Raw genomic sequence first — 15,173 nt, forward strand, 5'->3', positions numbered from 1 at the left:
AAAACTTTAAACCCTGTTTTACACTTGTCTAATAAAATTTTGGCTGCAAAATGAACCATATGTCAACGTCATAATTTGACATTTTTTTAGACAAGGCATAAACTGACGTTTAAAAGTTTTTGTGGTAAGACGGTTACTTACTAAAACTGCAACGGGAGGCTAAGTCGGACTTGTACTGACTAAAACCACCTCTTTTTCTTCTTTCCAACAGGATCTTTTAAACTTTAAAGCACACATTCATCGATTGTTTTTATTTTTCTTATAGCGTGATTTATTTTACCTATAAAATAATTTCCTCACAAAATTATTCACAACTATAAGGAAACAAAAAAATCCCATTAAAACACAAAAGTAACAAGCTCCGGGCGTTACTTAGCTAATAATTATGATTCGTTTGAACTCGTTTAAGAATTCCTAAAGAGATTAAAAGAATCATTATATATTCTCACTTGAGGGACTAGTAGCAGCCATTTGTAAGAGACAGGCCAGATTAAAGTCACGCTTCAGGCAGTTTCTTCAAGATACTTACTGTTTTCAAGCATTTTCCCGGTTTAATTAGGCATGTAAAGTATTATTTTTAATTTATTTATATTTTTACCAACTATTTTCCGTGGTATCCACGGCATCTCGGAATCACTACTTCCTGTACCATGATAAAATATAGTTAATTGAACTTATACTACTTATATACTACTTATACTTATATACTTGAATTGAATATAACGAGGAATTTCCATGAATTTTCCAAGTACTTTCAACGAGACAAACTCACAAACTTTACCTCTCTATTATAGGTATATATTGACAGACAGGCATTTGATCACCACCAAACCTGATAAAAGTACTTGTCAAATGTCTATTTACGTAAAACTTTACAGTTTTTTTCTGTAAATGATTAGTAGTAGTAAATGATCCGTAAGCGCCATACCATTTTTTGCCTCTACTTCTAAATTCGCGGAATCATCATCGTCCTGCCCTGATCCTAATTTTATGTGTGGTCAGCGCAGAATGTTTTCTTCTTGTATCACATCTTGTATCGTCATCACACAAGTTATAAGTAATTCTTTATAACCTTATATCCATTCAACATAACATTTACCTTAACAAAAGCACATTCCCTTACCACCACTTAATATAACCCCGCTACTAATTTTTACCCCTCCATTCCTTAAGACATTAACCCCCAGGCATCGTCTTTGTACATTTTGTCAAATATTAATTAAGAAACTGTGTGCCTTAGATGAGCCTTCTGTGAATGAGATGTTATCTTTGAAGTTATACTTAACTTACTGTGTCGTATACTTACTTTGAGATTTTGGGTTTGAATTATTAAAGCTGTGTACACATGCTCACAGCATTATTGTGAAGAACTAAATCTTAATGCTTAGCGCTTGATAAGACATAATATTTCTTTATAAAATTATCCATAATTTGTATAGTTTCCTTTATCTCTTTGGCCAAATTACCTGGCCTGGCATTGAATAGAGTAACTCAATCTAAAAAAGTAGTTTTTTAAGCAAAAGCTGATTGGACGAATTCTCTTTTGACGACAGTTTTCTTAACCAGTACGCAGTAAGTAGCTATCAGTATAACTTACATTCTATTCAACGATATAACAAGCATTTTGATGTTTTTAAACAATCTCTTGCTTTTCAACTTATCCCGCCTTATTATAAAACGTGGTATTAAGAAGTACCCGCTTTAGTAATAGCTATAGTCCACTGATTTTGTTCGAGACGGTGGTTAAAAGATGGTACAAAAGCTGATACTTTTTTTAAACCACGTATTATGGATCTAGTTTAAGATACCTTAACAACGATAAACAGCAGTGACAAAATTACATTTCACTTCCGTGTCTACAACCAACTACCCTTAATAGAACATTTAGACAAATAAGTAATAGACAGACATACCCGGGGGGCAACTAAGTTTGTTTGTGTAGCTAACGGTTAGTTTATTAATTAGGGTTTGACAAACTGTGCGGTTCAACCCCCGTCTAACCTCTGTTTAGTTATGAACACGAGAATTTAATACTAGTTGTGGCATGACAATTTACAAGATTTTAGGGGAGGTTAATTCGGTTAGACTGTCTTGGTAGTGTACCTATCTAAATGTAGATAGTTTCATGTCGCAGTATTTCAGAATTAATTTTTGTTTATGGAGATTCTCACTAAATGGTCTCCTGGAATTTTGGAAAGTGCTCTTGTGATTTTTGACGTTTCATAAGAACCTGTAATACTTACTTACTAAGTTTTCTCCAAAACTCAAGAAAATGAATGATTAAGTACCATGAGTAGGTATTCTTTATAGCTTGAACTTACAGTATTCGCGCCCAGTGGCGCTATCTGTCGGCGCTTTTCGATGAATATTTCTCTCAGGTAATGTACCTAAGTGGTTACACACCACTGTAACGGTAATATGCTTTTTTTATATGAAAATTAAGTTCAATAACTTTTGTGTATTGCCTAAAACGCTTCGAAATAATAATTGTGTTATACTATTTATTTACCTTAAAATCTGTACATTATATTTTAAAATAAACTAAATCTATATATTTACATGAAAAAGTATAGTTCATATTCAATATCTAGTAAATAACTTTTTTTCAAACATGGTGACTCTAATAACTTCATAACAGAAATGACAGTAAGTTTTCTAACACTTTTATCTTAATATAAGAGCTTACCTCAGTGATAAACTAATAGAAAGATTGCAACTAGTCTACAAATATAAACGTACGCTAAATATAGACATTTCAAAAGGGTAGGAACAGTATTTTCAAGAGTACAAAGAACTCATTGCTACTAAAAAACAAGCCTGTCGTAATTTATTATTTTAGTTGAACTTAATAATCAAACTAATTTAAATCGTCTTCTGCACATTGTATAATAACTTAAAATATGCATAAATAACTAATGATGTCGCCTTCACTAAAACAATAAATATCAATTACCAGATAATTTCCGTTGCATCCATATCACATTGCACGCGAGGTTCTCAAATCACAACCCTTGGTAAGGGACCCTAAATAATTAATATTTTGTGCGTCCCTGCGCCCTGTTATTATTAAATCATGGAGGTACGTGTAACAATTAGTAATGTTCTCACACTGATGGACGGACTTACGTAGTTATATTGGGAATAATATTGGATATTTTTCTTGTGGATAAAACCTTTTTTTTTCTAGTTTACTTTTAAATTTACTAAAAGTAAAGTTCAGTAAGCTCTAATAGAATGTATATTTCTGTGTATTTATTTTAGGGTAATTGTCATAGTTGTGATTTCTGTGTTTGGCCGAGTCTTACCGATAAATGGTGGAGGAAAACCTATAGAAGAAACTTAATAGAACCTAGTAAACTTTTTTGACCAAATAAACTATATTAATATAAAGAAGGTCAAAAATCTATTATCTACAAACTAGATCATCACTTTTTGTTTTTTAGTATATGTGTAAAAGCTTTACCCAATATTATTCAATTATAAAGACCCTGCCTAGTTGTTGTTATTGCTTTTTCTTACGATTGATTTGTTAATACTTACCATAAAAAGTAGTGCAGTATTCACAGCAACGGTTGATTTTCTTCTGTCAGCAGCTTCCATTGATATAAGACTTGGATGTTACATTTTAGAAGGACTTATGATAATTGTCCACGTTTGTTTATATTATTAATAGATAAATAGTATGAATAGATTATATATAACATAAGCTGGTCTTAATATCAATGAAAAATAGAAACTCTTTTTTTTTTCATTTTCAATAAATTTTCCACTACTAACTTTTATCTGATTCCAAATATTCTGACGAGCAATTTGAAGATAATAAATAGCGGAGAATTCCGTGAAATAAAAACTAACGTTGTCTATATACAGTTATCTGTTATCTGTTTGAAACATTTCAAACGCTTATCTATCGATGTGTAATTACTTTCTCCATAATTTATAATAACTAAAAATAATATTATAACATTCATTAATTCATGTAGCTACTGTAAATTAAGATGTACGCCACTATTCAAACTAGTTTGATAATTTATTCTAAACCAGAAATTGAAAACTAACTCTACCAATTGTATTCGAATCAACGGATTTTTAAATTAAAATGTATTGAAGTTAAAGCTTAAGAATCAGTAAAAGCTCCGGCTAGTCAATTATCCAATCAAGCTCAAAGGCAACTTTTACTTAAAGCCGAGCATTGTTATCGTGAAAAGGGTACAAAAACCGGTGTGTAGGCAGATGCTCATTATGTTTCCAGTCGAGTAGCTCCCCACAACCGACGCTATTGCCGAGCGTAACCAGATCACTTCGTCAATAATTCGGCACTCGCCACACAAATAAAAACAATCGTATATTTTTTCCTCAATGAGTTTATTGCGGCAGAACAATAAATGAAGCTGATCATATAACGTTTACTTTCAACATCAATTACGAATACTCTACACGATATCATGTCGTACGCCGAGTCCATTAATATTTATAATATTCGAGTCCGTATTGCACTTCGCTTCACAAACGCCAACTCAACACCAAAGCTGCTATCCCTATTAACTTACAGTTCGTGGGATCGATAATTACGATATATTTGTCTAAATATCACAAGAAAATACAAAAACGAAATACGAAATAGAATTAACACAATTAAAATTATTAACAATTAAATATAGAGAGTCTGTGTCGCTTTAAGACGTGAGGTATCACCAGGGCGAGCGCGGCAGGCGGGCGCGTCATGACACCGGCACGTGGTGCTGGTACAACTGCTCCTGGCGCTCGCACAGCGACGTCATCTTCTTGAACGACTCCGAGGTCTCGCGAAAAAGCAGGTTCGCGTCGTCCCGCGGGCGCGCGTGCGCCGCGTCCAGCCGGCCCGGCGACAGCACCGGCGGCGAGGACGCCGACAGCGGCGACAGCGACTCCCGCGCCGACTGCGCGCCCGCCGGAGCGCCGTACGGACCTCCTGCCTGCGGCACCCCGTTACCCATCAGAAAAGGGGACGGAAAAAACCCCCGCTCATTGAACTGCGGAAACAGCCCCGCTTGCAACGCGCTCAAATTCCGACTATAGAACTTCATCGTTTCAGTCACGTAACTGGGAAGCTGAGACGCCTCTTCGTTACCGCCGTATCGCAGGCTCTCTAGTGTTGATGCGAGCCCTTTTATGTCTGCATATAATTTATTTAAGAGTTCTGCATTGACTTCAAATGCCGGCTTCTGTTCCCGCCCGTCTGGCGAGCCGGTGGACAACAGCCGCCGATGCAGGTCAACGTTCGAGCTGTGTCTGTCTCGACTCCGCCGAGATGGAAAGGCGGCGTCACAACCGTTCACCTCGCATGGGTGAAGTAATTTCAAATGATCGTTTCTGTAATGCATGCGCAGCGTGAAGTGGTTCTGAAATATCTTACCGCAAGCGGTACATCGGTCGGGGTTCTCGTCGTCTATGGGTATTTCTAAGTCGTTGATATCTGACCTGTCATCTGTTCTATCGCTGCTGGCTGACGGGGAGCGCGCCCTCGCTAAGCGCTCTTCCAAAGTATGCAAGTCACTCCCGCTGTCGCTCGGGGTATACAGATCGGAACGTAATCTCAGTCCTTCTCGGACGACGCTGGGGGCACTCGACTCATCATCCGATTCACTCTCGGCCTTAACACGCGTCACCGATTCCGAGTCCACAGTAGCTTCCTCACTGTTCTGAAATGGCTCTGTATTTTCTGGCTTTTGTTTCTTGAGCGACAAAGGTTCCTCCTCAGCACGACTCGAACTGGGTGTTGACAAGTTTCTAAATAAATCTGCATTATATTCTTCATCGGAAACATTGTATTCATTGCTTTGTGAACACCGGGTGGGATTGCCGCTCTTCCTCTTACGTTTGTTAGGAACGTGAGACGACGTCTTATCGTCCGAGGCGGTGGGGTCAGCGCGACTGTTTACACTATCAGATTTCACAACAACGGGTTTGGTATCGTCTTTGTTTTTATTCACACTCAAATCTTCGGGTTCATCATCGTAGTTTAATCTTTCCACAATCGGAGATGCAGTCCGTTCCTCCTCCGATACTCTATCTTTATGATCATCATCGGAGGCATCATCATGAATTTCACTATAATTATTAGACTCTTCTTCGTGAATAACATGAGGTTTGGCAAGATTTAGTGCACTACGGTGATGTTCATCTGAATGTGGAAGTTTTCTGTACATTTTTTCAATTTCACTGAAGTTGCGGAGGTCGTCGAGGGGCACTCGTGGAGGTAGTGAAGTGGGTCCTGGAGGCCCGGTGAGCGGAGGCGGCAGACGGGCAGCGAGCTCAGGCGGCAGCAGCCCGGGGGGAGGTATCGGCAGCCGCGCCAGAGCCGGTAGCAGCGGGAACGGCTGAGCGGACCGACCGTCGTGTGCCGATATCTTGCGTCTCACGTGCGGCGAATGTAACTTCGGATTCGGGTTAGCACTGTGCCGGTTTCTCGAACGCCGCGAACTGAACATCATGGTGCATCCTTCCACTGTACACTTGTGCATCTCTCGCAGGTGCACCGCCGAAAAATGAATTTTTAGCGCGCCTTTATCGCAGAAAGTCTTAAGGCAGACGTTGCACTGAACTCTTTTCTTGCCAGTAGCGGGGTTGACGAACTGGACACCGAGGCCGAGGGGCCACGGGGCCGGCGGCGGGTCGCGCCTGTCCGCCGGGTACTCGGGTGACCGTCGCTCGTCGCTCTTGTCGTCATCTCGGCCGCTGAAGCTGGCGCCGAGCTTGCGGAAGTCGAACTGCGGTGCAGGTTGAGTCACTCGAGGCATCATAAAATAGTCCAGACCGGCCGGCAAGCCGGGAACCGCACCGTACTCTTTGGGTTCCATCACGTCACTGTCATAATATGCGCGCGTAGTGCGAAGCGGGTGGCGCGCGTCGCGGCCGCTTTGCGACTGAGGACGTGCGACACAGGTGACCGAGCGCGGGCGGCAAGCGACAAAGGCCAGCGGTGCGGGGGTGTGAGGGGGCGCGGCGGCGGGCGCGGGGAGCGGGGGCCGCGGCCGCAGGTGGGAGGAGCGAGCGCTGGGCGGAGCGGATCGATGCACGGTGGGGACACGCGACACTCGCGCACTCCGCCACTGTAAACACTGGCGAACTAAAGCATCGCATGCCGTTACGTAACGCGGCACATACGCGGTTGCACATACCCAGCCATTGCATACAAACTCGGTTCCGTGACTAATTATAGAGATGTCGACCACACTCCTAGTCAACCAACCACAAACGAATCTTAGAATTCACTTAATTTACCCACCATACATTTAGATTAACTTCCTAAAGAATGAGAAACAATTTACATGTCGCCTTAAAAGCCCCAAGATAAGTTTCTTACCTGCACGTATCCATATCTTAAACGTTTAGATACCCTATGTGTAGACAGACGCAATACGCCTGTACCCAAGTATGGGCAAGGAGTTAGGAAACCAGAATTGTTAACAGAATATTTAATTCATCATTTACCTAGTCAGCTATTTTCTGCTGACGGTACTGTACATAAATCGAGACTTCGGGCTTTTTCTTAAAACAACCTAACTCGGCGGTTTCCCTAAGATATGTAGATAACTAAGTACTGAGAAATCTCCCTTGCGATTAGACTAGACCAACTTACTGAATTAAGAAAACATGCGTATCTAACTATCTACCTAATTCGGTAATCTATTCTTAGAACTGCTAGATCGAAGTCTGATATTTATCCAACCGAGAAATTCGGGAAATTCTAAGGTTGCAGAGAAAACAGTAATATTCCAAATATAGAATCAGTAAAAGTAAAATGAGATTCAAAAATTGATTTCTTAACTTATAACAAAAAAAAACATGAGACCTTAAAACCCGAATATTAACCCGAATATTACGATAACACTGTCTACTAAAATCCTACTTATATCCTACTTATATTATAAATGTGAAAGTTTGTGAGAATGTATGGATGTATGTTTGTTATTCAATCACGCAAAAACGGCTGGACCGATTTGATTGAAATTTGGTATGTACATAGGTGATACCCTGGATTAACACATAGGCTACTTTTTATCAACACACCACGCGGGCGAAGCCGCTGGCGGAAGCTAGTAAATCATAAACATAAAAAAATATACGTGATGAATTGAAAACCTCCGTCATTTTGAGAAGTCAGTTAAAAAATTATGCATACTTTACCTATATTTTTTTACATTCAAAATGACCTATGACTATTTTTTCTATTTTGTTACGAATTTTGATAACCTACGTAGTAAGGTTTTGATAATTCTACACGTTCTTTCGTATTAACTTAAATTGTTATGCGTCTAATTACCTTCCAGTTACTTAATGTTTTTAATTACTCGTTAGGCGGCGGTTATAGGTTGTTGACTTGACATTAATTTGTATCCGCGAATTCTGTTACTGTTACAGCCTTTTTATCGTCCCACTGCTGGGCACAGGCCTCCTCTCACATGGAGAAGGATTGAGCATTAATCACCACGCTTGCTCAATGCGGGTTGGTGATTTCAGACTATATAGTCCAGGTTTCCTCAAGATGTTTTCCTTCATCTTTTTCGAATTAGTGTAACGGAAATAGCCAAGAGTTATTATTTCAAATTATGTTTTATGGAAGTTTTCAGAAATAATTGGTAGGCATTGGTAGGTATTAACTAAGAGACTGAAAAAAATAAGGATCTCTAAATTTAGTAAATATTGTATTTTTATTTTTAGAAGGTAGGTTTAATGATATCTTTTACATAGATAGTGTACCTAAATATACTTATGTGTTTCTTCTGCATTAATCACAAATTAACACAGAACAAACACATTTTTTTACTTTATTTATTTCTTATTTTGTAATAGATGAATAAATAAAATAGTAAGACACATTTAACCGCCACTTTACCACAATAAACAGAATACTGTAACCATACCCACAAATACTACAAGTAACGCCATCTATGTTCTAACAAACGAACTAAACCAACATCAATGAAAATCTTCGACTCTTGCGCACATGTCAATAAATCATCGTTCTATATTTGAAAACGTTTTGAATAGTGCTAAAGAATCAAGTATGGTTGTAATAAAATAACGGATTTTGCTTTATTATCTAAGTGTTTGAAGTTTCTTGCGGTTTTGAACTAATCAAACGTTTTTTTTTTTTGCTTTGATTGACCATCAAACAGGTTGTGTGATTTATTTTTAGAGGTACTTAACTGTGTATAAGTATAAATTGTTATATTATAGACTTATACATTAGTATTGTAGGAGACACTTAGATTTTCTTCACGGTCGCTGTGGTTCTGAGCGACTTGGTAATTGATTTAACGAAAATACATATTTAGTTACACCATGACGGATAAATGAGTGAATCATGGGAAAAGAACCATAAAAGCTTGGCAGATAACCACGATGAATCAGCTCAGTTGATTTTTTGTCAAACTTGAATATAAAAAAGAATCTTCAAAATCAAAACATAATTTTTCCATACCGCCTTGATCCAAATTCCACCCAAATGTCCAACCATTCAAATTCAGACATTCCAACAAACTTTAAGTAAACAGACTTCCAATTGGAAGCCGGAATCGGTCCAATATGCCTCATTCACGGGAGATAACAGTCGAATATATGTCTTCATCTGTTATTTGTCGTATAACGCGCCTGATTATTTTCTATCTCGGAAACAGTTACAATCGACTATCGTTCGACGCTTCACGCGTAAATAACGCTCTTTTGTTGTGTGGTACAAGTTATAAACACTTTGCGACAATAATCTTCTTTTGTAACCCTCGACGCAAACTGAGGGGTCTTAAAAGTTCGAAGTTTGCTGTTTGTCTCCGGTTTGATATTAAAGTTGCTTTTAAACTAATAAAATAATCTATGTATGATCAATTTATGATCAGAAATCATTTTATTGTAACTCTTATTAGATCTAACTGGCCAATTGGTACAAATGAAATGACTATCCGACACTAGTTAGACTGATGTCAGACACCACTAAGACTTGTTGGTATTAACTACCTATTTAATAGAATTCTTTTAAAACTCCTGTGTTACTATCAAGATAATTTTAAGAAACGTTTTCAAGAAATACTGTCATAACACGACACATATACTGCTTCTTACCTCACCCCGTTGCTGTGTGCCCTGTATGGTTTATAACAACAGCACTTTAATAGCTAAAGTAAATTAAAAAAAAATGGAATAGAGAGTAACTCATACCATACCTACTACATTCAGTTATTCGGATGTTTACTTTCCCACCCCGCTGTAAGCTCAGCACTTGTACCGGAATACAGTCACCCATATTATACTCTCAGTTTCGCGGTACGTAATATAAACAAGATCTCTTTTTGTCCTAAGTGATCCGCCTCTGGTCAACGTTGATTTTTATATCGGATTAGGGAGTGTACACACTAGGTTTTAGGTAGCTGAAAAAATGGTGTGATTTTTTTTACCTATATCTCTTCTAGTAGTGTTTTAACAGCCTAACGTTATTGGAGAGCTTAAAGTATGTTTTTTTTTTGTTTCTGGTTTCTGTTTCTGTGTATTAGAATTAAACACAAGACTATCAAATATTAAATCTAATATCTTAGTATTATTCTAAGCAGAATTCCTCTGCAGTACAATATGTACTAGAAATGTCGAATGTCGCGGATTTTCTAACTAGAACTTCGTTTTCATTACCAACAAGCTTAATATATAACCGATATTAGACCTAGTTTTATTATGTTCGCACAACTCTACTGAACAGCCGACTTCATATATCAATCCGGATTGAACAAGTTGCTCAAGTACGAGTACTAAGTTAATTAGCTTAGCCCAGTTTCATTAACCTTCGCAAAGTACGTACCTTTGCAAGCTAACTTTGTCTTCAAGATTCATAAATAAACCAATTAAAAGTACGGATGAGTGGGTAGATATGAAAATAATTCTTCAGTAATACGATAAGCGGTAATTAGAATGTTAAGCGACCGTCACAATTAATATACAAGGTTTTACTTAATTAATATTTACGTCGAACACCGAAAATAAAAGTGAATCTTTTTATTGTAATACTTCACTACGGCGTAGCATCGTGTAAGTGGCGACATCTGTTATGATTTTTTTGAACTAAAGCAATCTTTAGATCGTTTTTCGACAGTATTTAATTTTTAAGACATGTGCTAGTTTCTTTTCGTGTTACTAAAATGCTATTTTTTAAATTCGGTAATATTTTTTAATTTTAAATAGTTATAATATGCAAGGGATTAATCCACATTACGACGTAGTTTTTAGTGATATTTAGCAAATTATTATACGAACCTTAGTGTTCAACACCACTTCTCCCCAATACACTACCGCCCAAAATAATGTACACCCTTCCTAACTCGATCCGACCGACATATTTATTTTGAAGAGCGCCGTATTTTGTTTGGATTAAAAATATTTCTGGCTACACTTGCACACGACACTGTACAAAGTATCGCCCTGTACTGGCAAACAAAATTATAGACACGTGCCTTGATTTTGTATAGTTTTGTATACTTTTTTGTGGCCTGTGACGCACAAGCTTAAGTCGAGTATATCGGAATCTCAATTATTCGGTATGTCATGAAGAATATTGAAGGTTGGGATTACAATTGCGTGAAAATAAAGTGGGGTAGCATTTTAATGCGGTAATTATGTTTGGGTATTTTGATTGACGTCTTCAGTTGTTTATTTGAGTCATTTTAGTTGTTTATTTGATCTCTTGTGGATGTGTCAATACTCTAAATAATATTATCTTTGAAAAACGATTTTTGGTGACATAAGAGGGACCTCGAACTAATTTGTCGTATGTCAAAGTAGATCCCCAAAGAGAGTCACAAAATCTTCACACAAGCAATCCTACAACGAAGAAATTCAAATAGATAATATTAGTATTTAGCTACTGCAATTCAAAGTCAGTCCCAATAAGAAGCATTAAAATGTGTTTTTTCTTCTTCTCCCTTAGCAGGTTCATTCTTGGTGTCAACTTCTCATACAAGACAACTTTCAACAGCTATAGAAACCCTTTACTACCCATCATATACCTCGACACCACATCCCACAGATATAAATTTCCTTTCAGCATGGAAGTGTCTTCGCAGCACGTAACGTAAGTACTGATACGTAACACTTTCGTTAAGCACGGCCAGTGAGCACCGATCGCGTGATGCCAAACATCCGCCCGAACAAACGGCCATCGGAAATCATTATATTATATATCTGCGTTGTTTACTTCATCTTTATAATGCACTGGCTTTTGTCCGCGACTTTGTTCGTGCAGCTAGAACAGGTCTTCTGAGCAATGGTGTCCTAATTTTCCACACAGCGGCACATCAATTTTAAATAGCAATTTCACACGCATACCTTCGGAAAATGCTCCTAGTACCCATATAAAATGTAGTCCATATTTATGGCCAGGTCTATACCTATGCCAAATTTCATCATCGGTTTATCATTCAAATCGGTTGAGCCATTTTTGCGTAGCAAGGTCACAAACAATACTACTCAAGATACTGTATTTAACATTTCGTGTGCATTGTCATTAAATCGATATTTCCCTTGAACATTGTATATTCTTCTTGTGGAAATCGAAGATTTTCAATAAACGTTGGAACTGCGTGAAAAATTTGACATTTCCGCCTAAACTGTAATTAGTATAGTTTTGGGTGTAATTTTTAGTAATTAACTTTGACGTGTGTTTGTTGGGGGTAATTAACGTTAGGTACAATTTTATTCCTTTCTATTGATTATTTCTAGCAAAAATTGATCGCTAATTCAATAAATTCTTTCGCTTTGTTTGGACACATTTTTACAATGCCATTTTTTAAGCTTGACAATTTCCACCCTTCTGTCTACGGTTAGACACATTTATAGCTAAGACATTGATTACAGTTCTTGCAGAGAAAACTAACCACAATTATATATTTATTTATTTCCTCCAACGTGTCTAAAAACGGCTTTACCATTTAAGCAACTACCACATCAAGTACACATACTGCTGCATATGCATGAATCCATTAAGCCATTTATTCTTAACCTTACCACACAAAAAAAAACATTAATTAACAACATCTCAAGACACGAGAGACAATTAAAAACACGCATTATGCTAACAGAATAACATAATTCAGTAAAGCGGTAACAATTTCAAGATGGCCGCCGCCGAAATACCTACAGATGCGCCAGATGACAATCAGACCGTTGTTATCGTGTTTCGCGTTCACGCGAGGATATATCCTTGACTCGGATGTTTTGAACAAAGAATATGAGTAATCAGACTATTGGTGCATGTTATTGGTACCTAGTTTTGCTGGTTTAACGTCATGTTAATCAACTAATGTCTACCAAAACCAATGGTTCTTGGGATGCAAAGGAATTACGAGGAATCTACTTCCCGCTGCCGGTGAAAATGTAGCCTATGTCCTTTCTCAGATCTGTGTACCAAATTTTATGTAAACCGGTACATTAGATTCTACGTGAAAGCGGTCATTGTCAGCCTACTTAATGTCAATCTGCCAAACGAGGGTCTCAAAACTTTCAGTTTGTCATAGCGGTTGTTCAATTTCAGACACCTAAGCTAAGGACACTGAGAGATAGGTTGGAAAACTTACAAACATGTAAGACATGGAAAAGTCGTGTACATGTGACATTTGACAAAGATAAGAAAGATCTGAGAAATATATGACACAATATTTACGATTCTTACTCAAGTAATAATAGCTACCAGAGCAAAAAAAACAAGAATAAACTAATGAATATTGAAGCAAAATTAGCAGTATAATGTCTTCATTTACATGCATTACAAGCACTTGAGAACAAGTCTCAAAACTCGGATATCACAATTAAATTTTCAACGGCAAACCCAATTACAAGCAGCAACTAATTACATTTAGTCGTCATTCACAAAATCCGCGTAAACAAAGCCCTGACAAAATCCGCTATCAAAGGAAATAATATATCACCCAAGTATATCTGCAGTTATTATGAAATTATCGGTAGTAAAACGGTGCCAAACGAAATCGCATCCTTTGCCATCAGACCTCCAAATTTAATGACAGGACAATCCGCCCAGGTTACTTGAAATGTGGAAAAAATACATGCATAAATTCGACTTTAAGTCTAGGTGTTAAGGTTGTAGTTAAGTTGTGTGGACAATAATTTATTAAGTAATTCGGTGCGCGGCGCGGCGCGGGAGTCGAGCCGTGTAACGCCCCTGCGGATGCTACAAGTAAAAGCAATGATACATCGCGGGTTTCGTCGCGTTGTTGTTGTGTTCCACTTGGGGCTGGGTTTGGTAGCTCTTTGATGATGTAATTGAATGCAATGGTAGCAATATTGGACTATGCAACAATAATTTTAACTCATTCATTACCCATTATTTTTCCATGTCTTTCAGACATCTATAATTTAATCAGTACTGCATGCTATAGCACAAAAAACTTATTATGTTCGCCACGATGAAGAGACAAACTGTCGTACAAATATGAGCTCCCTACTACTATTACCCACGCGATATATTAACTAACTAGATAAAAAATCAGACTAGGCGTTGTCTATTTTCTAAAGAACTACAAAATAATCATCAACCTGCCTTTGTTCCAATTTTATTTGGCGTAACATATTTTCTTCTTCCATACTCTTTTACACACAGTTATCTCACAACTTACATTCTTTCTAGCGATATCGTCTTTCATACAATCCATCTATCGTTTCCATGGACGTCTCCTTCCACTATATCCATTCACATTACAACTATCAAAAAAGTACTAACCCAAAAATAAGATTACAGGATCCAATCCTCAAGCCCCAAACAGAACATCTCAAAGCAAGGCGAGGACGTATGTACACACAGAGGAAGTGATTCAGGCGAGGCCTGCTTGTTCAGCGAAGCAGTTCGCCGCTTGCGCAATAACCGCGGGTAGTGCCACACGCGATCTATGTATGTCCACGCGGGCCTGTTTTTTCTGCAATATGTTGTAGTTTTAATTAGGTCAATAATTAGATAGACGTATTCATGACAATTTAGGAGCTATGGACCTGTTTTTTCTGCAATACAATGTACATAGAGTTCTTGACAAAAATTGAAGCTTCTTCGGAGTACCTCTTTTGGCATATTATTACATAATAGCCGCGGGCACTGCCGAACGCGATCACATATAAGTCCACTTGTCTACGTTAGTGAACTGCGG

General features: G+C 37.9%; 1 protein-coding gene across 1 annotated transcript; it reads right to left on the reverse strand.

Annotated features, from left to right (window-relative positions):
* Positions 1-4,323: 4,323 nt before the first annotated feature.
* On the reverse strand, positions 4,324-6,931 carry LOC124637011 (zinc finger protein basonuclin-2-like). Its single transcript, XM_047173320.1, has one exon. It carries the CDS (start codon positions 6,837-6,839, stop codon positions 4,722-4,724), a length of 2,118 nt encoding a protein of 705 aa, XP_047029276.1. The 5' UTR covers positions 6,840-6,931; the 3' UTR covers positions 4,324-4,721.
* Positions 6,932-15,173: the final 8,242 nt, after the last annotated feature.

The sequence above is a fragment of the Helicoverpa zea genome, chromosome 15 (genome assembly GCF_022581195.2).
Source record: "Helicoverpa zea isolate HzStark_Cry1AcR chromosome 15, ilHelZeax1.1, whole genome shotgun sequence".
Taxonomy (NCBI): Eukaryota; Metazoa; Arthropoda; class Insecta; order Lepidoptera; family Noctuidae; genus Helicoverpa; species Helicoverpa zea.

Bases quoted from the DNA above. Each gene is read 5' to 3' on its own strand.
- LOC124637011 (XM_047173320.1), bottom strand. From the start codon at position 6,839: ATGGAACCCAAAGAGTACGGTGCGGTTCCCGGCTTGCCGGCCGGTCTG.